At 31.9% G+C, this 27,530-nt stretch overlaps 2 protein-coding genes across 2 annotated transcripts; one reads left to right on the top strand and one right to left on the bottom strand.

The window, feature by feature from the left end:
• Positions 1-2,196: 2,196 nt before the first annotated feature.
• LOC139512451 (EEF1A lysine methyltransferase 2-like) lies at positions 2,197-10,454 on the bottom strand. The gene is made up of 6 exons (XM_071300063.1): positions 10,337-10,454; positions 9,007-9,072; positions 7,485-7,602; positions 6,173-6,280; positions 3,534-3,768; positions 2,197-2,327 (listed from the first exon to the last, which is right to left on the bottom strand). Exons 1-6 carry the CDS (start codon positions 10,390-10,392, stop codon positions 2,230-2,232), a joined length of 681 nt encoding a protein of 226 aa, XP_071156164.1. The 5' UTR covers positions 10,393-10,454; the 3' UTR covers positions 2,197-2,229.
• On the top strand, positions 10,296-25,722 carry LOC139512441 (ras-related protein rab7). Its single transcript, XM_071300055.1, has 5 exons — positions 10,296-10,559; positions 13,022-13,074; positions 20,847-20,973; positions 21,208-21,426; positions 22,654-25,722. Exons 2-5 carry the CDS (start codon positions 13,022-13,024, stop codon positions 22,870-22,872), a joined length of 618 nt encoding a protein of 205 aa, XP_071156156.1. The 5' UTR covers positions 10,296-10,559; the 3' UTR covers positions 22,873-25,722.
• Positions 25,723-27,530: the final 1,808 nt, after the last annotated feature.

Below are 27,530 nucleotides of genomic sequence, written 5' to 3'. Positions count from 1 at the left end.
TCCTTTTTATCTTTATAAAGTGAGAATGTACCTCTTGTATATATGTAATTTATATCCAACTCATAATGCTCATTAATTCCTTAAAACAGTTTATGTAATTGTTTTCATTGTTATTGATTGTGATACAATATTATATACTATTTACATATTTATCCTAATACTGTTGAATATCCTTGTATATTTGATTGTAATACATTATCATACAATATTTACCCATATTTTGTTGAATATCATTGTATTTTATGTTTTTACCTGTATTTTGACAATATTTTAGTAAAATATACCAAAGTATTTTTGAGTTATACTTCTTGTTCTTCTTTATGGGGCATTTGATTCAATCCCATTATTTAAGATACATAAAGTTACAGAGATTTGTGGTTTAATAGCTTATGGAGTCATCTATCTAAATCAGATAAACTTGACAGCTACCGAATCAGGAACTGATTTTGTCTGGAAAAAAATCCTCTGAAATCAAATGTTTTATATTACAGTAAATTCGGTAATTATTTCAAATAATGTGCCTGTGGGTGTATCCCAATAAAAAGAAGAAATTGAGAATGGAAATGGGGAATGTGTCAACAGAGACAACAACCCGACCTAAGAGCAAACAACAGCTGAAGGCCACCAATGTGTCTTCAATACAGCAGAAAACTCCCACAACCAGAGGTGTACTTCAGCTGGCCCCTAAACAAACATGTATACTAGTAGGAAAATTATATAATCCAGAGCCTAAAGTCAATAATACAAAAATGAAGTATTTCAGAACAACTCCATAAAAACAAATGATAAATGTGTCAACTTTATACTTGACCAGTATTTTGGTTTCTTTTTGTGATAACAAATCAAATGATTTAGTTGAAGCTAAGTTAAGTCAACGATTACAAATTTAGAAAAGTACACAACACCTGGGACTATTATACTAACTAGTATAATAGTCCCAGACAACACCATATAACCTCATAAAAACATTCTACAACAGATTCAGTATGCCCTTAGTAAGAATTATAAAATTTCTGTCTAGATTCTCTAGAAGCATTTTACTCAGTGGAAGTGTATGTTTTCATGTCTTGTATTTATGAACCTGCCCCACACCTCTTTTTTTTTCTTGTATCCCCTCTGTTATGGTCAGGTTTGGTTAGGGCATACTCAGTGACTTAGAGTAGATTACTTCTATGTCACGTAATCTCAGGTGGAGAAGTGTCATTGGCAATCATACCACATTTTAGTTTTACACTCAAAACTTGGTAGCAATATATAACTGATTCTCTTCCCTCTGTTTTCTCATTGCCACTGGAAGTTAGGCAAACAACAACCAATTAATTGATCAATCAATCAGTTATCTCATGCTCATTCAAGATTTAGAGGTTGGTTTGATTCCATGCCAAGTCTAAACAGTTTTTTGAAAGTTGGTATTTACTATCTCTTCAAAGCTAATGAGTTATGAGCTGATATTAGTCACCTATACTTATAGCCTGAACATTTACAACATAACCTCAACCTATAGTCATTGCACTATGAAATAAGAGTTGCACATACTTCTTAAAACAAAATTTGGATTCTGCAATCTGCATATACGTTGCTACCAAAAATTACCAGTACAAGATAGTCTACAGTCAATGGAATCTGGTTGGGGATATTGAGGCTATGTTAACAATGATGCCATGGGTTCTAAAAATTTAATAAACTAAAAAAATGCAAGCCATGTTGTGCTGAGCATACCCACACTTATCAATCAAAGACAAAAGCAAGCCAGATGAAGGTGTTTTAAACATTTCAACTACTGGAAATCACTGTTGAGTTGGTATGGTTATCGAGAAAAGTCCCATGTGCAGTATTGTCAAAGGGGAAGTCGGTATCTGATTAATCTAAAAGTGCTCACACACTACAACTTGTCACAGTCAAGCTGCTGACTAAATATGATGCCATTCTGCTACATAGTTTTTGAGGTAACATAGTCCCCACTTCTAGAGACAGGTATAATGTGTAGAAATGTAAGTATGTTCAAACAGCTCTGAATAAATAACCATGCAAGTTTCTGAAAGTTACTTTACAGCAACAATTGATCAAAGAAGGAAACATAATTAGTAGTAAGAGGCTTTTGAAACATCTCAATGCTAAGCCCTTAAAAGTAAAAGCATTGTTTTGATAAGAAGATGTCCTAGATCATCTGGCACCAAGTTTAATTGAAACACTATGTAAAAAAGGACTGAGATATTAATTGCACATATATCATGATTTTAATTTAAATATCAATGATGTCACTGTATTTCCAGTTTTTCCACCAAACTGAAAACTTGGAGTCTTGATCTCATCATGCAGCTTTAAATCTAAAAAGTAAAATTGTATTAATTAATACAGGCAACAAATTATTGAAAATGTACAACATTGAAACCACCAATTACAAACTTTACAAATGTAGATTGATCTTCTTACTGAATATGTTGATTCGCCATAGAGGAATGTCACATTCAATGGCAACCAAAAATTAAGTCATTTTAAAGACATATAATATAACTTCTGTAAAAAGCATCTTTCTAAATAAAAAGAGATGTGGTATCTTGTGAGTCAACTATCATTTACATAGAGGACTTCCGTTTTTAATTTTCCTATAGTTCAGAATTTTTTATATTTCACTTTTTACATTTTACAACTTTTTAGTATACAAAATATAAAATAAACTGTTATCACAGAGATATGTCTCGCTTTTTTGTAATTTTGATTATGCAAATGTTGACATTAAAATAGCAATACTTAACATGTTACATAAGTAAGACAAATATTCAAAGTCGAAGAATCATGACTGAAGTACTTGGCTAAGCAATCTCTATTTAAATGAGATGTGCCAATGCTAATACAACTGCATACCAAATATCATTGACTTATCATAAGTCATTCCTTATAAACAAACCTAAACACAAACATTAACTTGTAAAATGTTCAAAGTCAATGAACCATGCATAGGGGGTGGAGCTATATAATCTCCATGGACACAATACTTACAAATGCTAATAAATTTGAATACCAAATACCATTGATTTAAAATGTTTCATCTTAAACTAATCTAAACACAAAATATTACATATAAACTAAGCAAAATTTTCAAAGTCAATAGACCATGACTGAAGGGATGAAGTCAAATATTCTCCATGGAAATGAAATGTGCTAATGCTGATACAACTGAAGAACAATTAACATGTTAACTAAGCAAAATTTTCAAGTCAATAGACCATGACTAAGAGGGCAGAGCCAAATAATCTCCATGGAAATGAGATATGCCAGAGCTTATACAACTGCATACCAAATATCATTGATCTACCACTAGTGGTTCCCCATAAACTGACCTAATAACAAACTAATACATGTATGATAAGCAAAAGTTTCAAGGTCAATTGACCATGACTGAGAGGGCAGGGCCGAAAAAGTCTCCATGACAATGAGATGTGTACATTGTTGACACCAACGTCGCCGCCAGAAACAGCAAACCTATGTCTCGCCTTTTGACTCCGTCAAGTGATACAAAAATATCTTCATACCTGATCCAAAGAATTCTACAAGCTGATCTTGTGTCCAGTTACAAGAAGTAATGATAAAGACGCTATCATCAGACATTAACCTCTTCAGTGTTTGGAGGTAGGATTGTCGTGCTGGTATTTCATCTGAAGGCATCAAACTGATTGCATCATAAGTACCTTTATCTACACATACTTTATATGTATGACCAAGACAGGTGTATTTCTTGTTTGCATCATCACAAATCAAATCTGCCACCTGAAAAATAAAAATCAACATGTTATGTTTTATGAGAGTCTACTGTAATCTTGGATTGCAAAATAACAGCACTTAGTCAGCCAAGATTTAAATAAAATAGACAAAAAATCCATTAATTCCTGATTTTTTTTCGTTCTAATGAACAAAGTTAAGTGATCTTATTCGACTTAAACAGAATATTTTTGATTGATTCAAAAGATTTATCAATGAAGATGATAATAGAAGAGAATACAAACTTTTTAAAATAACAGACAAATTGCAGATTGTGTCAAGGGAGATAACCTGTTAAGAAAATGAATTAATAATGTGTTTAAAAAAAATAATAAAAGTATTAAATTAAAAAGTATAATGCAAAAGGCTGAGACAGATGATACAGCAAAGATTTAAACATGAGTTGAATTAAGAATAGCCAATAGATTGTGACAAAAGCTCGAATTGGGATTGCAATGCAAGATTATTGTGACAGGGGAGACAACTGACAAAACAATGGAAAGCAAATACATTAAATTAAAAAGTATAACTATAATGTGAAAGGCTGAAAATATATCTCAGCAATATATGTTAAACTTAACCAATCAATTGCTATAAGGGGATAAATCAATGGATTGTGTTAACATTGAAACAATAATGGAACATAACAATTAATTTTCTTAAAAGCAGATTGTACATATAACTATTAAAGATTCAGGAGTTAATTATAAATTGACTGCTTTTATGAACCAGATGCTCCGCAGAGCGCAGCTTTATACGACTGCATAGGTCGAACCCTGAATGGTTGGGGCAAGTATGGACACAACATTCAAGCTGGAAACAGCTCTGAATTTGGATTGGGATTAAATAGTTGACACAGCATAGGTTTCTGACACAGAATGAATGTAGTCTAATGAACTTAAAAAATTTTTTTTTTTGCTTTTGAGCAATTAACTATGCTGTTGAATATTAATCCTCTCAAAAAAAAACATTTAAAGAAATTTTCTTTTTAATTTCTGAAATCTGAAATGAGAAAAATTGACCCCCCCCCCCCAATTTTTTTTTCCACCTCCCCCTTTCCCTAATTTCAAAAATGATCTCAATTCAAGTACTTATGAAGTTTGCAACAATAACTACTCATTTAAATACATCATAAAGTATTAAAATATAAAATGTCTTACAGTCATGGTTAAAATTAATATTAATTAATAGTAACTTCTAAAAAAATATATGGGGAATGTGTCCAAAGGAACACAGACATGTCCCTGCTTGCATATAACGTTATAAAGGGACATAACTTAACAACTGTAAAAATGAAGCTGCCAAAAATTGAACTTAAACTGAGTTTAGAGGTTATAAGCATTACATACCCATTTCATTAAATTTAGTTAAGACAAACTTAAGTTAAGAGAACAGAAACAAAAAAAAAAAATCTTCAATTTTTTCACTTGTAAAGGGGCATTACCCTAGAATGGTAATCAAAGTGCTTGTAATCACTGATAGTAAAGATTGCTTTAATTTATCAGTTGGTAGTAAAGTGAATATTGCATTGTATTTTGTATATAGCATTGACTTAAGTTGATTCAATTACTATTAATATTGACAGAGAAAGATAACTCCAATTTTAAAAGAAGATTTCATAAAGTATTGGTTTTAGGTGATTCAACAACCATTCTGGACAAAGAAAGATAACTCCAATTTATTGTCTTGAAACTACAAAAATGCTTGTTTTTGGCCTCTTTTTTGTCCTTTTTTCCTAGACTGTTTGCCCCATAACCCTTAAAATATATCCCAACCTATTACTTATGGTATTAAACAATGGGTACAATTTCAGAACAATTGAAAAACTTATACACAACTTATTGTCCTGACACTAGATAAATGCTTGTTTTGGGCCCCTAATTTCTAAACCTTAGATAACCCCCAAAATCAACCCAAGCTTCCTTTTGTGGTTATAAACATTGTGTTAAAATTTGATTGATTTCTAATTACTAAAATTGTCCTGACACTAGATAAATGATGGTTTTGGGCCCCTTTTGGCCCCTAATTCCTAAACCTTAGGGACCATAACCTCCAAAATCAATACCAAGCTTCCTTTTGTGGTTATAAACATTGTGTTAAAATTTTATTGATTTCTATATACTTACCGGTATACTAATGAAATTATCCAGAAACCATACGTCTTAAGACGACGACACCGACTACGATGTGATACCAATATACAACCGCAATTTTTGGGGTCGTATGAAAACTACAAGAAAGCTGAAATTTCTATAACTTTTTTGCAGAGCAAACAATTATGTCTAAATAACAAAAAGCTTAAAACTAAATGCTGACATCACAACTGTTTGTATTGGTTAACTACTTTGACCAATCTTTTAAATTAATCAGGTTGATATCATATTTAAAAAAATAAAAAGTGAAACATCCTTACTTCGTATTTTATATTTTCAACATTACTGCCTACAGCTATAGACTTGGCTAATTCTATTCCACCTTCAGAATAGTCAACTCCTGTCAAATTACTGTAACCTCTCTGGCTCTAAAGTATAAAAAACATATATATATATCTGTTAATATTATTAATATAGTTTTTCATTTTATATCTACATGTACTATGATTTCCATGGAATATTTCAAAATTGTAATGATTAGTTTTTTTTTCTGTTCATGTAGATGATACTTATTTCATATCTTAATACTAATATCAGTGGCTGAGCAGGTTTTATGGATAGCTGAAAATCAACTGATCGTAATGTTTAAATATGTTTTTTTGGATCACTGTCTGATTGCTGTACATTTAACACTCTTTGTTCATACAGATAGGATGTTCCAAAATTACCCTATCACATTTTTAGGGATATCCCAAGAGACATGTTAAGCTAACCATTTTGCACTTGGCACAAATGACAGGCGCGGATCCAGAGGGGGGGTTCCAGGGGTTGGAACCCCCCCTTTTTTTTGGCCGATCAATGCATTTGAATGGGAGCATATAGCTGGAACCCCCCTTTACTCTGGGTTGTGAACCCCCCCTTTTTAGAATGGCTGGATCCGCCCCTGAATGATTACATGGTCAATCAGTATTAAAAATAAATAATCTTTTAAGATCCTAACAATAAAGCAAAAATTATAACTTTGAATATCCCAACTCTTCCAGTGCGTTATTGCTTTTGGGTTACAATGATATATTATAACAAGTATGAATATATAAGTTGGTATTTGTGCCCTCTTCATTTAGAAATGTTACTGTTACCATATATACTTTTCATAAATTTGTCATCTTAATAAATTCAGGAAATGCTTTATATGTAACTTTGAAAAAACATAAACCTTCAATATTTATAAGAATGAGTGGTGATGTCATGTTTGGCAGAGCCAATACTATTGTACTAATAAAACCAAAAAATGTATTTAAAAGTGATTAGAGATATGAATTACATTTAAAGAGATATGGTTGAGAGGTTCAGCTTGCTTTAAGACCAGGTTTAATTCACCAATTTCTACATAATGAAATGCCTTTACCAATCAGAAATATGGCAGTTATTTTCCATTTGATTAATGTGTTTGAGCTTTTGATTTTGCCAATTGATACTTAAGGGACTTTCTGATTTGAATTTTCCCTTTTTTTAAAACTTTTTTCTGACTTTAAAGAAAGTTATAAGTACACTACATATATTTACTCATGTTAGTCATCAGTAAAGAAGAATGTAAAACAACGTTCATGGACACAACAATAAGCAAACTACCAATTCTACAAGGAGCATTCCATTGCCACAGCCTAAATCTATTATGGAATCATCTGATTTTATTTCCTCATTATCTTCTATCCAGTCCAGTATTCTTTCCTGACTATCCTCTCCAAACCTAAAATTATTGAACAGGTATTAGAACTTTTTCTTTCTATAAGCAGTTTTTCATTTTTGGCATCTTTATTCTTACTTCTTCTCCTCCGATCAAAAGCATTTTATGTGAAAACTTAAAATATTGTGGTATGCATCATTTATTCAAGCAGCAGAAACAAAAACAAAAGTAACATGAAGACTTTTTCTTGAAAAAGATACGATAAAAAGAGTTTCTCCTCATTTTGCTCATAACTAGTTTTACCAACAAAATGTGTGCAAAATAGTCATTTCACAATATGTCAATTTTGAAGATGTTTATAATGTCATAGTGAAATCACATCTTCAATTTCTATTCTAAACTAGGTCAGTATCATTTTATTTTTCATTTATCGATTGAACCATGTAATATTAAGGAATTGGATTAATATTACAGTTTTGGAAATTTCAGGGCCAGCTTATCATATCTCATTCACTTGTATCTCTCAATAAACGAAGAACAAAAACTTATGCGCTAACTTATATGGAAACAAACAGACAGCTATCAAAATAACAATGAATAAAAATTTTGTTATTAACCATTTTAGCCAAGAAAAAACAATCAATATCATATTGATAGTTTTTTCTTAGCTATTATATGAAGTTTCCATATAAGCCTCAATAAAAGTTATAAAATAAAGTTGACATAAATAAACAAAAATTGTTGTTTTTTTAACCAACAAGAAACAAATGTTTTTTTTCACCTAAGGCTATTAGTTAACTCTTTTCCATTGTTTTACATATCATTATTGCTATTGAAGCCAATTATAGCTTTCTATGAGGTTTGTTTTGCTCATTGTTGAAGGCTGTACAGAGGCCTATATTTGTTGACTACTACATTATTTGGTCTTTGGTTGAGAGTTGTCTCATTGGCAATTTAACCACATCTTCTTATTATTTATTAATACTAAATGTTTGTGTTCACTTACATTGATCTTTGCAAGTTCAAGTATCTATCATGTCTATATCCAACATTTGATTTATTACTATTCATAATTTGATCATATATAGAAATATGAAGATGTGGTATGAGTGCTGATGAGACATCTCTGCAGTCACAATTTGTAAAAGTTAATCATTATAAGGTCAAAGTCTTAGTACATTCTTCAACACGGAGCCTTGGCTCATGCCGAACAGCAAGCTATAAAGGGCCCCAAAACAACTAGTGTAAAACCATTCAAACGTGAAAAACAACGGTCTTAACTATATATAAAAAACGAGAAACGAGATACACTTACATGTAAGAACCACATCAACAAACTACTGAACATGTATGCATATTAAAGAATATAGAAGATATGTTTATAAATATGCCACAACATAATCCCTTTCCAAGAAAAAGCAGAAACGTTTTACTTTTCTTAACCTAGTTTTTCATTTAATAATTTACCAGATCTCTCCAACATCACCTATATCTTTAAAAGCTTCTAGTTCTTTTTCATATGTGGAATCCCAGCTGAAAAAGAAATATGAGGATGTCAGTTTAGACATATGTATAAGAATTAATAATGTACTGGTAAAAAGAAATAAGCGATCATTAATCGAATAATTTTCGAAGGACATTAAATATAGCTACATTTTGTATTTAGGAAGGTCCTCAGGATATTCATACTATACTGGAGTGGCAGTTTTTTTTTTTTACAGAAAAGAGATAGCACAAAAACAAGTACAAAATGGTGATTAAGAAACCAGATCTCAACGAAATGACAGAAAAAAAAATCTGAAAAAAAAAAATTTGTCCTAAATCCCAATTTAATGTTTAGGACAAATCGATTTTAGATTTGGTCATGACTGGCAAATTAACCGTTTCAGAACCTTTATCTCTAATTTAGTAAATAATTGACGTCAGTGAAGTTGGACAGATGTCTTGTACAGTACTTTGTTCACATCTATCATCGTTTACCATACTACATGTAATTTCTTGCGGATAAAGTTTCACTATCATGCAGCCTTGTTGTTTCAGTATACTTAAATTTCGTTTTTGCTGTACTCACAAATCCATTGTTTCCTCAAATAAATTCAGTTATAAAAACAATTTCTAATTAATTCTTGTGGACTCATAGTTAAGGAGAACAACACCACCAACTTTAATTTGTTCTTTGATATATCCATATGCTTTTTGATATTCTCTCAATGCTGTTAAATAGTCATCTATTGTTTCACCTTGTCAAGAAGTGTCTTTCTAAATAAATAAACTGTACATGCAACTTTTCTTCCTTTATTCATATATTCTTGACATCCTGGTCACGGCACCAAAATTTTGACATGTTGAGAATATGTGAAGGAAGAAAACCTTACCTGTTATAATTTTTTAGTAATCTATAGAATGCCCAAGTATACAAGTGTAAGGTCAGAAAGTCTTTACATTACAATACAACAACTTAGGGACCTTCTAGTGTTGTGTACGTGCCATATTTACAACAAAAGGAGTTAGCAATGTTACCCGAGTAGAACTTCAATGGTACGAGATGATATAGTACTAGTTTACAACGATAGGAGTTAATAATCTTCAATGAAAATAACTGGTTCAGTCTCCCTTTGATCAGTTGATTTCCATCATTCATTCATTGTCTGACAACTTTATATATAAAAAAAATATATAGTCTTTACAGTCATCACTATTTTGTGCCTTATAATCAATAAAATTACATACTGTCAGAAAACTTTATAAATCATAATGTTTACAGTAAACGCATTTGCTTTTGTGCACACGTGCTTACTGTTCAATAGTGCCTAATGATGATGATTCAAAATCACGTTGCCCTGGACCTGACATGTCAACAACTTTGGGTCGATATTGTAAGAGACCTTCCGAAAAATTATTCCGGAAGTAAATAAATTTTGACGTAATATGGGTCACGCGACTGCGCCATTTTGTAGGAGTTTTGATTATTAACAGATCTTACAGCTGAAGTAACCTATTTATTCACAAACAAAAACAAGGTAATTTAATTTAGAAGTAAGATCTGAACTCATATTTCAGTTTGATCGCTATTGTCAGTCATAAAATTGCACAAGAACACCAGAAACGACTGTTCAATGACACCTAGTTTTTATTTTATTAAAATGTTGATCAACAGGACAAATATTGAAATAAACTAATCAACAAACTGTATAACGTCTGATTATACATAAAACTGCTAAGATGTCTATCATTCTTGCAAAAGAAGGAGACTTTACTTTCGTAAATAACACAAATAAAAAATCACAAAAAAATACCTAGAAACATGACCTCAATAAATTTGATGTTGATCAGCTGATTCATTTAGAGCCCAGATAATTTATTGTCAAGTCTGTTTTCTTCTTTTTTCAATGAAAGAGTGACATGAGAAAAAAAATTGTGCCACACGGGGAAAAATGCTCAGTCTCGAAATTGTATGATATGTCTTCAATAGTATGATATGTGTAGCTGAGTAACTTGAATACATTTTTACAGTTTTACTTCAGTCTGAAATCATGGCGCTGCTCTACAATCATGACAATGGCTACTTTAACGTTTGAATCATTCAGAATCATCCATAGACCTCTTTCCAATGTTTGCGCCTTTCTGTAATTTTCATATGTCTCATCATTCTCATTGCTGATGTTATTACTTCACAGTACATTGTACAGTAAGCACCAACAGTTCGTTGTCCTTTACTTTAGGCCGATTCACTCATTCATCTAAAACAAATTGAAATTGGTATAAAATTTGAAAACAATAATTTTTTTAATAAGTTCAAAACACTAATGTAGATCAAATTGATCCGACTGCTGATATGCCAACTGTCATGTACATGTTGTATAGTCCAAATATTATGACGTCTGGCAAGGCTATTTTAATTTTTTTTCTTGGACGCCTTCCTACCACGTCATAACGCTGAAGCCATTTTTTACGTCTGGAGTTTGAGACCTAATTTTGCAGCGGCGGATGCAGGAATTTTCGAAACGGGGGGTGCTAACCCAGGGAACCCAGGGCAAAGGGGGGGTGCAAAACATATGTCCCGATACAAATGCATTGATCGGCAAAATTAAAGGGGGGGTGCGCACCCCCGGAACCCCCCCCCCCTGGATCTGCCACTGTTTTGATGTGAAATTTTCATCGCTGGTTAGAAATTTTTACTTTATTACAAATTTTTGTGCATATTGATGTAAAATATTTCCAGAAATATCCAAAAGAAATGATAAAATAAGATGTGATTCCATTTCAAGTGGGCAAATATTTATTTTGTTTCAAAGAGATTTCCCACAATTACCAAAGAAACGTGACTTCCGGTGAAAATAAAATTTAAAAATCGGTTAAATTTGAACGGACCCGAATTTCCGAAAATTGGCCAAATATTGTAAATCACAGGATTGCAATTATTATCTAACTTTTGAACTTATCAGTTTTGTTGTTTTTTATCCCTTCAGAAGGCTAAAACAATAACAAGAACGATTTTATTTGTGTTACTTTGTTTATATGATGAAATCAGCTAATGCGCAGTATCACTGGCCGCACGGACACCAGGGACATCACTGTATTAGACAATGAGTATTAGTTTTATTACCAGTCATAATCATGTAAAACCAACTTACTATGGAATTAACATTATTTGTGGGATACCAATTATCATGGATTTCATTGGTAAAGATGGAACACGATATTGAAAGTTTTTGAAGTTCATTTTTTCTTCATGCTTGTAGCCAAGTATTGGCAAAAACAGGATTTCAAATACATGTACAAAATGTATCTGTGAAAATACCGATTTTCCTAAATCCATGAAATTAGATGAATCCACAAGTACAGCGTTTATGTACATGTAATATGAATAGACATACACAGATTCCCGTAAATTTTGGACGGCATAAAACAAAATATCTGACGTCACAATGGAAAAGTGATTGTTGTTAACTATAAAATTGATATCAAGTATTATTTATATAACATTTTTTTGCAAGGTAGGCAAATTCAGGTTGTCATGAGCCTCTAGTTTCTAATGTGAGTAGGCTATAAAGACATTGATTTAGATGTACATCGTCATGTACCACACATTTTGTACATCATTACATTGTTGTATTTCTTAAACTAATGATCTGAAAGTAAACATGTCATGTACATGTCAGGACTAGGTCAGGAATGTGGTCAGTGGTTGCTGCTGTCTCTTTATGTTATTGTGTCAAACTGTCAACGGTATTGAGAATATGCTATGATAACCAGCTTTTCTGTTAAAATGCTTGAATTATGCCTGAAAGTTGCAATTTCCTTCATTTTTCTTGGAATCTATGTATACATATATGCAAATAAATAAAATAGAGATAGATGAAAAAAAAAGATTTCAATATTAATTTGTAGTAATGCAAGTTAAAAAAATAAATAATATCTTTTATAGTAATTTGAAAACAAAACATGTCAAAATTTTATTAATGGATTATTATTTTTTCAGATGGCATCAAGAAAAAAAGTTTTGCTTAAAGTTATTATATTAGGGGACAGTGGGTAAGTTGAGAAGTCACTTTAAGAAATATGTAAATGAACAGTAATAGTAATACTGTATTTATTTATGCCATCACAACTTTGATGAGGAGTTTTCTTGACAGCAAAACAGTGGTCAATCCTGTATTCCAGTCTATTCCTTGATGGTGTCAACATTTTTGTTCAGTATGAGGTTCATGTTTCTTTTAGGGGTCATGATCATGATCTGTAACTTTGTCAAAATTTGATGGAATTTTACAAAACTGTCAATAGTTTGACAGAAGTTAAGGTTCCAATTGTTAAGGATTAAAAAAAACTGTATCAAGAGCAAATGTTATGAAACTTCATGTTCAAGAAGTAGCATCTGAACCTTGTCTTGGCAAATCCCCGAAATGATTTTTTTCATATAAAAAAAACTTTAGTAATAGTATATTGTAAGATCCTAATGTAGAACTGTACACATGTTCCCTATGACATTATCTTTCTAATTTCTATGCCACATTAGATATTTTACCCAAACTTCACGGTCTACTGAACATCAAAAATGATGGTGGGGGTAGAACATCCGTGTACTATGGACACATTCTTGTTTTCTGTTATCAATTCAAACACTCAAACGCATGAACCCCTACCAAAAGTTGAGGGTGTTCTTATGAGTCCAGAAGGGTTAGCAGTCAGATTCTGCTCCACATGTGTTGCCTACCCAGTTGCTCATGTACATATACATGTCTGTACAAATTCCGTTACTACTCGTATTCTGTGATGTCACATTGGAGGAAAAGAGGATGTGGTTGTGGTTACAACAATTGATACATTTCCGTTGTCATTTATTAATGATGTTTGTTTTGAATCAAAGTACACATAAATGATACATGTACAACATATATTGGATTATTTTTAGCTCACCTGGCCCGAAGGGCCAAGTGAGCTTTTCTCATCACTTGGCGTCCGTCGTCTGTCGTCGTTAACTTTTACAAAAATCTTCTCCTCTGAAACTACTGGGCCAAATCAAACCAAACTTGGCCACAATCATCATTGGGGTATCTAGTTTAAAAAATGTGTGGCGTGACCCGGTCAACCAACCAAGATGGCCGCCATGGCTAAAAATAGAACATAGGGGTAAAATGCAGTTTTTGGCTTATAACTCAAAAACCAAAGCATTTAGAGCAAATCTGACAGGGGTAAAAATGTTTATCAGGTCAAGATCTATCTGCCCTGAAATTTTCAGATGAATCGGTCAATCGGTTGTTGGGTTGCTGCCCCTGAATTGGTAATTTTGAGGAAATTTTGCTGTTTTTGGTTATTATCTTGAATATTATTATAGATAGAGATAAACTGTAAACAGCAATAATGTTCAGCAAAGTAAGATCTACAAATAAGTCAACATGACCAAAATGGTCAGTTGACCCATTTAGGAGTTATTGCCCTTTATAGTCAATTTTTAACCATTTTTCGTTAATTAAAGTAATCTTTTACAAAAATCTTCTTCTCTGAAACTACTGTGCCAAATTAATCCAAACTTGGCCACAATCATCTTTGGGGTATCTAGTTTAAAAAATGTGTGGCGTGACCTGGTCAACCAACCAAGATGGCTGCCACCGCTAAAAATAGAACATAGGGGTAAAATGCAGTTTTTGGCTTATAACTCAAAAACCAAAGCATTTTGAGGAAATCTGACATGGGATAAAAATGTTTATCAGGTCAAGATCTATCTGCCCTGAAATTTTCAGATGAATCGGTCAATCGGTTGTTGGGTTGCTGCCCCTGAATTGGTAATTTTGAGGAAATTTTGCTGTTTTTGGTTATTATCTTGAATATTATTATAGATAGAGATAAATTGTAAACAGCAATAATGTTCAGCAAAGTAAGATCTACAAATAAGTCTACATGACCAAAATGGTCAGTTGACCCCTTTAGGAGTTATTGCCCTTTATAGTCAATCTTTAACTATTTTTCGTAAATCTAAGTAATCTTTTACAAAATCTCCACTGAAACTACTAGGCCACAATCATCTTTGGGGTATCTAGTTTGAAAAATGTGTCCGATGACCTGGCCATTCAACCAAGATGGCCGCCACGGCTAAAAATAGAACATAGGGGTAAAATGCAGTTTTTGGCTTATAACTATGAATTCAAAGCATCTAGAGCAAATCTGACAAGAAGTTAAATTGTTAATCAAGTCAATATCTATCTGCCCTGAATTTTTCAGATGAATTGGACAACTGGTTGTTGGGTTGCTGCCCTCCAATTGGTAATTTTTAAAGAAATTTTGCCGTTTTTGGTTATCTTGAATACTATTATAGATAGCGATAAACTGTAAACAGCAATAATGTTCAGCAAAGTAAGATCTACAAATAAGTCAACATGACCTAAATGGTCAATTGACCCCTTAAGGAGTTATTGCCCTTTATAGTCAATTTTTAACAATTTTCATTAATTTGGTAAATATATGTAAATTTTTACCAAATATAGTTCTCTGTTACTAATGGGCAAAGTTCATTATAGATATAATTGTAAGAAGCAAAATCGTTCAGTAAAGTAAGAACTTCAAACACATCACCATCACCAAAATACAATTTTGCATGAATCCATTTGTGTCCTTTGTTTAATATGCACATAGACCAAGGTGAGCGACACAGGCTCTTTAGAGCCTCTAGTTTTAAGTTAGCTGTAATCATATGCTTACTGCTTGATTGAATACCTACATGTATATACAATACTGTAACTTACTTATATTTTGATACATGTATGGGTTAATGTGTTAATAATCATGTAAATACTACCATGGCATACATGATCATACATACATGTAATAATCACATTTTCACGATATTAGCAACTTAAATACACTACAATAATATCAGTTAACTTAAAAGGGAAAGCATCCCTGATCAATAAAAGGTAGTTCTGACCTACAGTTTATTTTCTGGCCTAATTGAATTACTGGTATACAAATTGCAATGGTATATAGGTTCTAAAATATTTATTATCAAAATTTGTTTTTAAATACTAAATGCCCCACAATCATGATCATTACTACATTTGTAGGTGTATTCAAAGCAAAACAGTATTAATCTGTTTAAAATAAGATGTAAGCAACTATAATCTGATTTTTATTGATATCTGAACTTAATTGAATTGTACCTTTTTTACCCCTGTCATACATCATTTGAATGTGTCTATTGGTTGATGTTTGCTTAAATCCCTCTGATGTTATTGTTATGATTTTGAAATTCCTTTTGTCGGTACTTACTATTGCATGAATAATTGAATATTACGTTTTATTTCCATGATGTTCTAAGTAGTTGAGCATATTAATTTAAGAGTCAACTGGCAAAAATAATGGAAAATTTGTAATCATAAACTTCATACAGTTTCTTGTCTGCTTTTGTAGCTTAAGGTAGTACCAAACACCTTCACTAAAATTAATTTGGCTCGCTTAATTTTGACAAAATATTTACTTTAGCCTTATGACAAAAATATAAAGATTTAAATAAACTTGAACCACACACTCTTTCGAAAAAATTTTGTTGGCCAAATAGCAGTTTGACTAACACTAATTTTAATCATTGAGAAGCTTAATATTTCCTGAACAATAGAACGTAATTAAAACATTCAGCTGATTTTTACAGAGTTATCTCCCTGTTGTGTTATGTACCTCCTTAAAAGCTACATGAATGAATGACAGTCATTGACAATCATCATCGTGATGTCATATCTATAAAGTGAAATTAGTGTTGCATGTCAGATCATCTAAAGCATGGACCTTTCACTATCACAAAAAAAATATATGAGATAACATTGTGTTACTCATCATACCACATTTTATACATGAAGATGATGTAGATAACATTTACTTATTAAAAGTCCACATAGTTCATTGTGGTATCTTTATAATGCAAACTTGATAAATTAAAATTTATGATGAATGTTCAGTTAAATGGAAACGTTCATTTTATGTCCCACCTACGAAAGAGAGGTACATGTATAATGTTTTTTCAACCCGAGTATCAATCTAATCATCTGTCTGTTCATCAGTCCTGTTTTGGTTTAATAAAGATAGCTTGCCTTGAAGTTGTGGTTACATCACATCTAGAATTAATTTACAGGTCAATGAACTTAGAAATATGATGGTGCACTGCAATCAGAGCATGGTGTCCTATATATGAATACACATCATTCACATGGACATAATTTCAAGTGTGTCTATATAAAATGTCATATTTTCAGTTAATAACCAAATTAATGTGTCATTTGCCAGTTTTGTATATATGTACAGTACAACAATGTTACTAAATCTCTTTTCATTGAACACCTACATTCATTTTGTGATCAGTTCTTAAAATTATTTTCCTATTTTGTTAAAAATAAAATGACAGATAATTTATAATGAGTAAAGACTTTGTCACCACTCACTTAATAGAAGTGTAGGTGTTACAAGATATCCATCAAACAATAATTACTTAGCTACACCTATATCATTGTACCTGTTTGACATGTGATTTGCTTGGTTTACCGTTTAATTTTATAATGTAATGTATTTTTTATACCTTACATGCTTCAAGTACTTTACTGTACAAATGTACATACCCCTGGTATGTTTATAGTCAAAGCTAACACCATAAAAAAATTTAATTATGTCAAAATATTAATTAAGAGTAACTATTTTTCTGTGGTTGTCATTTCAGAGTCTATAAATATAAAGATGTCCATTTAACCTCTACATCTGGGTTGAATTCAGCTTTTATTTACAGATGGCTGTATTAGTGCTAGTGGATTTTTTAAATCCCGAATTATATTAGCAACTTAACGTCCACACATACAAAACTTAAGATGTCCAGATAAATGTTTATGATCAAAATTTCAGGGTTCTCATAAAAAGGTAAATCACGAGTCCTGAACTCATCAAAATCAGTCTGGACTCAAAGTTTTCAAATTTGTGAGTCCCAAGATGCCTCAATATAATAAGAGTTTGTATCAACTGAGGACATGTATCATGTAAATGTACATATCATCATTTTATAACAAAAGTAAAAAAAAAAATCATCTATATTTCGTGTAATTTCCTTGCTGTATTTTGTCATGGGGACTGAAATTATATCAAATATCAATTGAATTGGGTCTTCTAACTGATGGACTCTCGATAGCAAAAAATGAAGGGTCACAGTGGACTTGCAATTGCCTTCAAAAAACCTTAGTGAGAACCCTTAACTTTATTCTGCTAACTCTCCCACTAAAAACTATAAGTAGGCAGATGAAAAGTTTATATTAAGATATTGAATGTGGGAACTGCTTTTGAACATCCTTGTATTTCATGTATTAATAAATTGATAATTAACTTTGAACATACATGTGACATAAGTATCATTAAATGTAATTATGTGTCCTGTACTTTATCTTAAAATAAGGTCGAATGATTGAATTACTAAATGTTTGAAAGCAATTATTTTGCAGAAAGCAAAATATCATGGTGTAAATTAGATATACATGTATACATAAGTTGGCTTAGTAAATGTGTATAAAGATGTAGAAGAATATAACGTGTTCATAAATGTGTTATCAGGTCTGCACTGTAAATAGATAAAGGTCATAATACATGTAAATTTGGTATGTGAACTGATAAATGTAACTGCACCTCTGATGTTGTTATTTAAAGTGGCTATCACATGTCATATTATATATCCACTCCAAGCTTGTGTGTAGAGATCTGTGGTTAATGTATCTTGTTTTAATTTTTTTTTTAAACCTCTCCCCCTAAATAACAATCAGTGGAAAGGGATTTATATAAGTTGCAAAACTTGTTTCCCAATCCACTATAAATAAATAAGTTTAAACTAAATAACAATCTGGTCTGTTAAATTTGAATTCAAAGAAGAACAGTTGAGACAATAATTATAGGAATACAAATTGATTTTGGTGGTTTTTTTTGTTGAGCCTGCAACTTTTGTTGCAGAAAGCTCGACATAGGGATAGTGATCCGGCGGCGGCGGCTACGGCGGCGGCGTTAGCTCACTTCTTAAAAGCTTTATATTTTAGAAGGTGGAAGAGCTGGATGCTTCATACTTTGTATATAGATGCTTCATGTTACGAAGTTTCCGTCAGTCACATGTCCAATGTCCTTGACCTCATTTTCATGGTTCAGTGACCACTTGAAAAAAAAGTTCAAATTTTTTGTAATGTTGAATTCTCTCTTATTATAAGTAATAGGATAACTATATTTGATATGTGCGTACCTTGCAAGGTCCTCGTGTTTGTCAGACAGTTTTCACTTGACCTCGACCTCATTTCATGGATCAGTGAACAAGGTTAAGTTTTGGTGGTCAAGTCCATATCTCAGATACTATAAGCAATAGGGCTAGTATATTCGGTGTATGGAAGGACTGTAAGGTGTACATGTCCAACTGGCAGGTGTCATCTGACCTTGACCTCATTTTCATGGTTCAGTGGTTATAGTTAAATTTTTGTGTTTTGGTCTGTTTTTCTCATACCATATGCAATAGGTCTACTATATTTGTTGTATGGAATGATTGTTAAGTGTACATGTCTAGCGGGCAGATGTCATGTGACCTTGACCTCATTTTCATGGTTCAGTGGTCAAAGTTAAGTTTTTGAGTTTTGGTCTTTTTATCTAATACTATATGCCATAGGTCAACTATATTTGGTGTATGGAAATATTTTATGATCTTTATGTCAGTCGAGCAGGTTTTATTTAACCGTGACCTCATTTTCATGGTTCATTGCACAGTGTTAAGTTTTTGTGTTTTGGTCTATTTTTCTTAAACTATAAGTAATGTGTCAACTATATATGTTGTATAGAAGCATTGTTAGCTGTACCTGTCTGCCTGGCATGGTTCATCTGACCTGAACCTCTTTTTCAAGGTTCATTGGTCTTTGTTTTGTTATCTTGGTTAATGTTAAGTTTATGTGACAGTTGTAATAAAGCTTAGCTTTATACTTAGGACTATCAACATAATATCAATGATTAGTATAGAAGGCGAGACATTTCAGCGTGTGCACTCTTGTTTTTATCTAAAACGTAGTCAGTTTGATAGTTGTAACTTGTTGCATGGATTTTGAAGGTGGCTTTTCTAGTTTCAGGTCTGATTATACTTGGTATAGTAGGGTCAACACATTATATATATTGTTACTGAAATAGTAGGGATAAGGTTGATATTATAAGCCATTAAGGCATATAAAATTTAACTTCTGTATGTGATGTCTCAAAGTAATACAGTCAAGTTTTTTTGTAAAACTGGTTGAGAATAGATCAGATCATGTAAAATTTTCAAATCTTAACAACCATGACTAGTCTACAGTAACTGCTTCAGTGATTTTGTGGTTGAATCAACACTTAAAATTGATATTTGCTTCTTCTCCTTCACTTATCACACTGCATTGAGGGCATTTGAGGAGTAAGAGGAAAGATTGTTAAGTTGAGAGTTAAAATGATTGGTCATGGGAAGGTTGACATGATTTCCTACAGACTGTACATGTTTACTGGTGAACTAGCATGTCAAAAATACTGCTTAGCATGTCTCTCTAGTATAAAGCAGGTTTAAAATTCATAAATACATTATTAAGTTCATGCCTAGATATGCATTTAATTTGCAACATGAAGTTTAACAAATATCCACCAAACATAATTTGCATCAGTACAAAGACCACTGAAATGCTTTAGTACACTAGCTGCTTACTATGTAATGTCCATTGGTTCAGTCATAGATGTATATCCTGCTTTAAGGAAAAAAACACAGCATCTGTGTAATGTGTGTAATACTTTATTATTTTATCTTTCAGTGTTGGAAAAACATCGTTGATGAACCAGTATGTAAATAAAAAGTTCAGTAACCAGTACAAAGCCACAATCGGGGCAGATTTTCTTACAAAAGAAGTTATGGTAGATGACAGATTAGTTACAATGCAGGTTTGTATATTAGCCCTAACAGTAAACTTTTGACATTGCAATTCAGACTTACTATGCTTGAAGTACTAGTACTTTTATCTGTCTATAAAGACTACATGTAGGAAACACCAACCAAAGTAAAGGTTAAACCAACCTCAATAAACTTGGAAAAGTTTGGTTTCATTGACAATGATAGACTTTTTACGGTTTAACATGTTAAATATTTAAGATTATTTCCAATTGTTTGTATTCCAGATATGGGACACAGCTGGGCAAGAAAGATTTCAGAGTTTGGGTGTAGCTTTTTACAGAGGAGCTGATTGCTGTGTATTAGTGTTTGATGTTACTGTGCCAAATACATTTAAACAGTTGGACAGTTGGCGTGATGAATTTTTGATACAAGCTAGTCCGAGAGACCCAGAAAATTTCCCATTTGTGGTTATAGGAAATAAAATTGATTTAGAAAATAGAGCTGTAAGTATAATGAATAGGGAATATAGATGAGAATTAAAAAGTGGAATGGAAGATATGTTTACGTCTTTCTAATTGTAGCCAAGTTGTTATATGTCTCAAAATGAATTCTTAAATGCATAACGTCTAGTGAGGTTACAATATTTCAATGGTGACAATAAGACATTTGACCAGCTATCTGAACAACTGTCAACTTAAAATTCAATTTTGTTCTCTAAATGCCATCATCTAATCATGCTAATCATGCTAATCAAACAACTGTTTGCATAAAATTGTCAAGACATTTTCTAAAATACATCTTACATGAATTGATTGAAAATAACTGTCTTGACTGTTAGTTTATCATGTTTACTGAATTTGGAAATTCTCTGTTACCATTGATGGTATCTTTTTGAAGATGTTATAAAAATAATTAATAGGATACACAACAATCAAAACAGTAATTGTTTTTATTACTTTGGAAAATGATAATGGATCAGTCTTGTTAATGTTTTTTCTGCAGGAAGCAAAGTAAAATTTAGTTAAACCACATATCGCTTAAAAATAGATTTTATGTGTGATATTACTATAGCTTGAATTTAATTCACCATTTTTAAATGTCACTATAAGTACTATAACAGAGTAGTTTATTTACATTGTTAAATATAAAATATGTGTTACCTTAAAACATTGTTTGTTTATGCAAAGTATTTTCTAAAGAGGGAAGTTAACTTGTGAATTTTGTCTGTTAATAGTTTTCTTACAATTACTCTTCTTTTGAACAAATATGTAATTCATGTGAATTTTGTCTGTTAATAGTTTTCTTACAACTACTCTTCTTTTGAACAAATATGCAATTCATGTATAGCTGTATAAGAAAATAACTTTTAGTCATTCAAACTTTCTGAAATCACTTTAGCAAAATGAGGACTGTTCGTTTATTTGTCCATATATTTTCTCAAATTGCCATTGATACCATTCAACAATTATGATAAAAGTAAAGAGATGTCACATGTTGCCAATGAGACAACTATCCACCAGCATAAAAATTGGGTTGGTGGAAGCAACTATAGGTCACTGTACAGCTTTCAACAATGAGCAAATCCCATACAGCATAGTCAGCAATAAAAGGCTTCAACATGAAAAAAATTGTAATAATTCCATTGAGAAATCCAACGCCTGATATTTGAAAAATCAACGTAATAGTAAATGAAAATTATATATATTCTAATACTGGCATTTTCTATTTAGGTTACAGCAAAAAGAGCACAGGGTTGGTGTCAGAGTAAAGGAGATATACCATACTTTGAAACCAGTGCAAAAGAAGCCATCAACGTAGAACAAGCTTTCCAGACTGTAGCCAAGAATGCATTAGCGCAAGAAACAGAAGTAGAACTTTATAACGAATTTCCCGATCAAATAAAAATAACAAATGACAGTGGTAAACCCAAAGAGGGTTGTGGATGTTAATATCTATTAGGATAATTTTTATTTCTGAAAAATAACTCATTGAATTATGTGTACAGCTTGAAGAACACACAAACAAGCATAGAATGTGATATATAAAACTTTATTTCAACAGGGTCAAACGCACCCCGGTCATTGGAAGATAACTAAAACATTTTTCTGTGACAGCAATTGTTAAAATATTTGATTCATGTGATATTTAACGTTTTATATGTAGTATGACCAAATCGTCTATTCCTACAGTTTAATTTGGTAACAGGTCTGTGGGAAAAAATAGTTCTGCTTTAAAATGTCAAATTTTGTGAGGTAATGCAATCATTTGAGTTTTCATTTTGATGATTAAAGCTTCATAAGTATAGAAACATAATTTTAATGTCTGGGTTTAATTGATTTTATATTGCAATCCTATGTCTTCATTGTAATATTTCATCATCATATGTAGCGCCCCTCCCCCAAAATTTGACAATGTTAAATATAACAGATTGCCCCTGTATATCTCTTAAAAGTTTTTATGAATTCTTGAATCAAGACAGTAGAACGAAAGTGATTAGTCTGAATTGGTAATCTATTGTTAAATGCTGATATGGAGTAATGCTAAATCTGAATCATCCTATAATTATAGATTATCGTTGATCATCTCAACGAAATTGATTTTCTCTCTTGAGCCGGTACAGCGAAAGCAATAAAAGCAATCGAGTTGATATGACCATTTGTCCAGTGATAATCTGTTTTTCGCTATTTTACCTATGACAACGTTTTAATTTCATTAGCAATGCCACATGCCTCCTTAGTTTCTAGTGATAATTTTCCATCTCAAGCGATTAGCATGATATGAGATATTATCACAAAAAAAGATCAAAAGAAAAATTGCACAAAATAGCGATAAATTTTTATATCTTAACTATTATATTCATTTCATATGTATCTTAGCACATATGAGGCTTTGTTGATCTATCATTGCACACAACCAGTTTGAAAATAATGAGGTGTATTACCAAAAGAAAAAATATTATCTATTTTTAAAGAAAAGACACTTGATGTTCACCTCAAAGTCCATACTATTTATAGAACTGGAAACTGAAGGCAAATTTTTATTCTTCATATTTAAACTTTTACTGTTAGGAAAGTTATTAGATTTAAAGGACGTTTTCAAAATTTTGGCATGATTTGAAATGAATCCCAAGTTTTTTAAAGCGATTGCATGGTTTCATGTTTGTTAATGAATAGTCGACAGTGTTCATTTTGTGCAAATTTCTTCCTGGTCAATTCTCTATAGATAGTTCTATATACAATTTCAAAATTTGAATGTATATATTTGATTTTTAATATTATTATGACAGATATAGAATATAAATTGTCTCTACCATGCATATAGTTATTTGTATTTGTAATAATTACTATTTTATTAATTAATGTCAGTAATCTTTTGAACACATTTGATGATGTTTAATGTATAGAAAAAAATATATATGCTATAGTTTGATAATTCCTTGGATTCACATTATGTAAAATGTTTAACTGATTGTACCATCTCAACAAACACTGTGCCCTGAGGGTTACCACTCTTGAAAAAAATGGGCTGTGTTTCTGAAGATGCTACGTTTGTATTTGGAAAGCTTTTTTTTGGGGGCCATCCCTATTGTGATTAATGAAAACCCTTATAACAAAAGCTTTTATTGATATGCATCAGTGCATGTGTATCTTTCTCCAGGAGCTATATAAGTATATACAAGTATATTCAAATGATGCCTAGGTCTCATTATTCTCCCCCCTGTGAGTTTGGTATTCACTCATATTGCTTCTAGTGGCAAATAATGTACATGTTGTTAATGTAAATTCATTGAGTAATGTCCTTTACATTATTATACAGTCCTGAAAACTGCAAAGTGGTCTTATCTATACTAAAAACAATAGTCCAGTTTAAAAGAACTTTAGAACCACTGTCCTTTGACAATGTTTAAGTTATGTTATTAAACTACTTGCCCTATATGTTAAACAAATATAAGTCCTATAACACTGACTATAAATGTATATGTGCTTGATTTTGTAATGCAAAATAAATTATAATTACTTTTTCTACACTGTATATAATCTGTTTCTGTCTATGTCAGATAATTATTGGACAGACAGTTGATTGAACTTTGTTATAATCATTCAGAAATTTCAAATTGGTGTTTATATGTTATCCACCAATTTAAGAGGACATTTCAGGACTGCTATAGGAAGCCTTAAGGTGACAAAATATTGAACAATAATTGAATAAATGACATATTTTGATAATAGTAATCAATGGGCATTTTTCATAACCTCTTCATTTATTTTGTAGCTAAACGCTTTGAACAATAATTGTTTATTTTCCAGACTTAATTGACTAAATTTTTATTTAGAATCCGCAAGCAATTTAAGTGCATAAAACAAAGTGCTATTTACATATTTCAGGTCTTTAGTTTCATGTTAAGTGTTGTGAAATTCGTTAATGTAATGTCCCTTTCTTACTTTCAAGATACATGGCATTTTTCTGGGACCAGACATCAGTTTGCTTTACATTGAATGTAAATTTAGAAAATACACTGTATAATGAAAAACATCAGTACACAAAAGCAGTTTTATGAATAGTGGGAAATAAGAAATATGATTTATGCCAAAATACTACCAACAGTGAAATTTAAGTCCGGTCATGCATTCATATAGCCTCATTGTCAGAAAAAATGCCAACTTATACAAATTTATTTACAATGTGTGACTGTTTTATGTTGAAACTTAATTTATCAACACCAGTAATTTCTTCTAAAAGGAATACTACTGTATCTGTAATATTTAAGGTGATAATTATGAATAAAAATCAAGAACTTATCCTTATTGTTTTATTTTCATAAATTTGCCATCAGTAATGACAGGATATGAAAAAGTATGGAGGACCATATTGGCTACAAATAAATGAATGTCGGATTTACAACTACAAAGGAGATCAAGGGAAAAAACGTTAAACAAAAGTTTACATGCTAAATGTACTGCATATCATACTAACCATGATTTGCTGTGCTTACCCGATAGACTGGTGAATCACAATAGCAATGGCTCAAACAGTTTACCTGATAGGCTTTGGTGAATCACAATAGCAATGGCTCAAACAGTTTACCAGATAGGCTTTGGTGAATCACAATAGCAATGGCTCAAACAGTTAGGCTTTGGTGAATCACAATAGCAATGGCTCAAACAGTTTACCAGATAGGCTTTGGTGAATCACAATAGCAATGGCTCAAACAGTTTACCTGATAGGCTTTGGTGAATCACTATAGCAATGGCTCAAACAGTTTACCAGATAGGCTTTGGTGAATCACAATAGCAATGGCTCAAACAGTTTACCAGATAGGCTTTGGTGAATCACAATAGCAATGGCTCAAACAGTTAGGCTTTGGTGAATCACAATAGCAATGGCTCAAACAGTTTACCAGATAGGCTTTGGTGAATCACAATAGCAATGGCTCAAACAGTTTACCCGATAGGCTTTGGTGAATCACAATAGCAATGGCTCAAACAGTTTACCAGATAGGCTTTGGTGAATCACAATAGCAATGGCTCAAACAGTTTACCTGATAGGCTTTGGTGAATCACAATAGCAATGGCTCAAACAGTTTACCTGATAGGCTTTGGTGAATCACAATAGCAATGGCTCAAACAGTTTACCAGATAGGCTTTGGTGAATCACGATAGCAATGGCTCAAACAGTTTACCTGATAGGCTTTGGTGAATCACAATAGCAATGGCTCAAACAGTTTACCAGATAGGCTTTGGTGAATCACAATAGCAATGGCTCAAACAGTTTACCCGATAGGCTTTGGTGAATCACAATAGCAATGGTTCAAACAGTTTACCAGATAGGCTTTGGTGAATCACAATAGCAATGGCACATACAGTTTACCAGATAGGCTTTGGTGAATCACAATAGCAATGGCTCAAACAGTTTACAAAATTTCAGTTTGAATGCTACAACAAACTGATCAACTGGTAAAATATTTTAACAAATTGCTTCACTCAAAGAATTATTCAAATGCAATTTGGTGAACTGTTTTGGTGATTTCTATTGTGATACCTGAAGCCTACTGAATAAGCACAGTAATATATGCTGTAAGTTTTTCATAAGAAATAAAATTTGCCAGACCAATTTGTTCACCAATACAATTTGTCAATACACCATATGGAGTTGACCTTTTGCAAATAGTATCTGAGAAATGGACCTAGCCACCAAACTTGAACACTAGAAAGTGACATCAAGGTCATATATACCCTGTCAAACAGAAATGTACACATTACCATTATTCCATATACCTAATATAGTTGGCCTATTGCTTATAGTACTCATATCTGGGATACATAACTAACCACCAACTAAATGTTGACTGATGCACCCTAAAAATGAGGTCACATTCAGATGAACGCTGCCAGACTTCTAAAACTTTCAATCACTATTCCAAGCACCATATATACTGTAAATTCAGAAATTATTTGTGCATTTATTAATGGGATTTTGTCATTTTTGACTTAAATGCAATTTTAATTTTTAAGATATTGAGAAAAATCATGTTTAATTCATGTAAAAAAAAATCAAAATCCAAGTTTAAATTATTGCAATTATAACCCTGTCGCATTTTTTGCAATAA

This window comes from Mytilus edulis, chromosome 1 (genome assembly GCF_963676685.1).
Source record: "Mytilus edulis chromosome 1, xbMytEdul2.2, whole genome shotgun sequence".
NCBI lineage: Eukaryota > Metazoa > Mollusca > Bivalvia > Mytilida > Mytilidae > Mytilus > Mytilus edulis.
This window is presented reverse-complemented; position numbering and strand designations above follow the sequence as displayed.

Bases quoted from the DNA above. Each gene is read 5' to 3' on its own strand.
- LOC139512451 (XM_071300063.1), bottom strand. From the start codon at position 10,392: ATGTCAGGTCCAGGGCAACGTGATTTTGAATCATCATCATTAGGCACT. The intron at 9,073-10,336 runs GTAAGCACGTGT...TTTCTTTTTCAG, and splicing joins TCATTAGGCACTATTGAACA to CTGGGATTCCACATATGAAA. The intron at 7,603-9,006 runs GTAAATTATTAA...CAATAATTTTAG, and splicing joins GGTGATGTTGGAGAGATCTG to GTTTGGAGAGGATAGTCAGG.
- LOC139512441 (XM_071300055.1), top strand. From the start codon at position 13,022: ATGGCATCAAGAAAAAAAGTTTTGCTTAAAGTTATTATATTAGGGGAC. The intron at 13,075-20,846 runs GTAAGTTGAGAA...TTTATCTTTCAG, and splicing joins ATTATATTAGGGGACAGTGG to TGTTGGAAAAACATCGTTGA. The intron at 21,427-22,653 runs GTAAGTATAATG...TTTTCTATTTAG, and splicing joins TTGATTTAGAAAATAGAGCT to GTTACAGCAAAAAGAGCACA.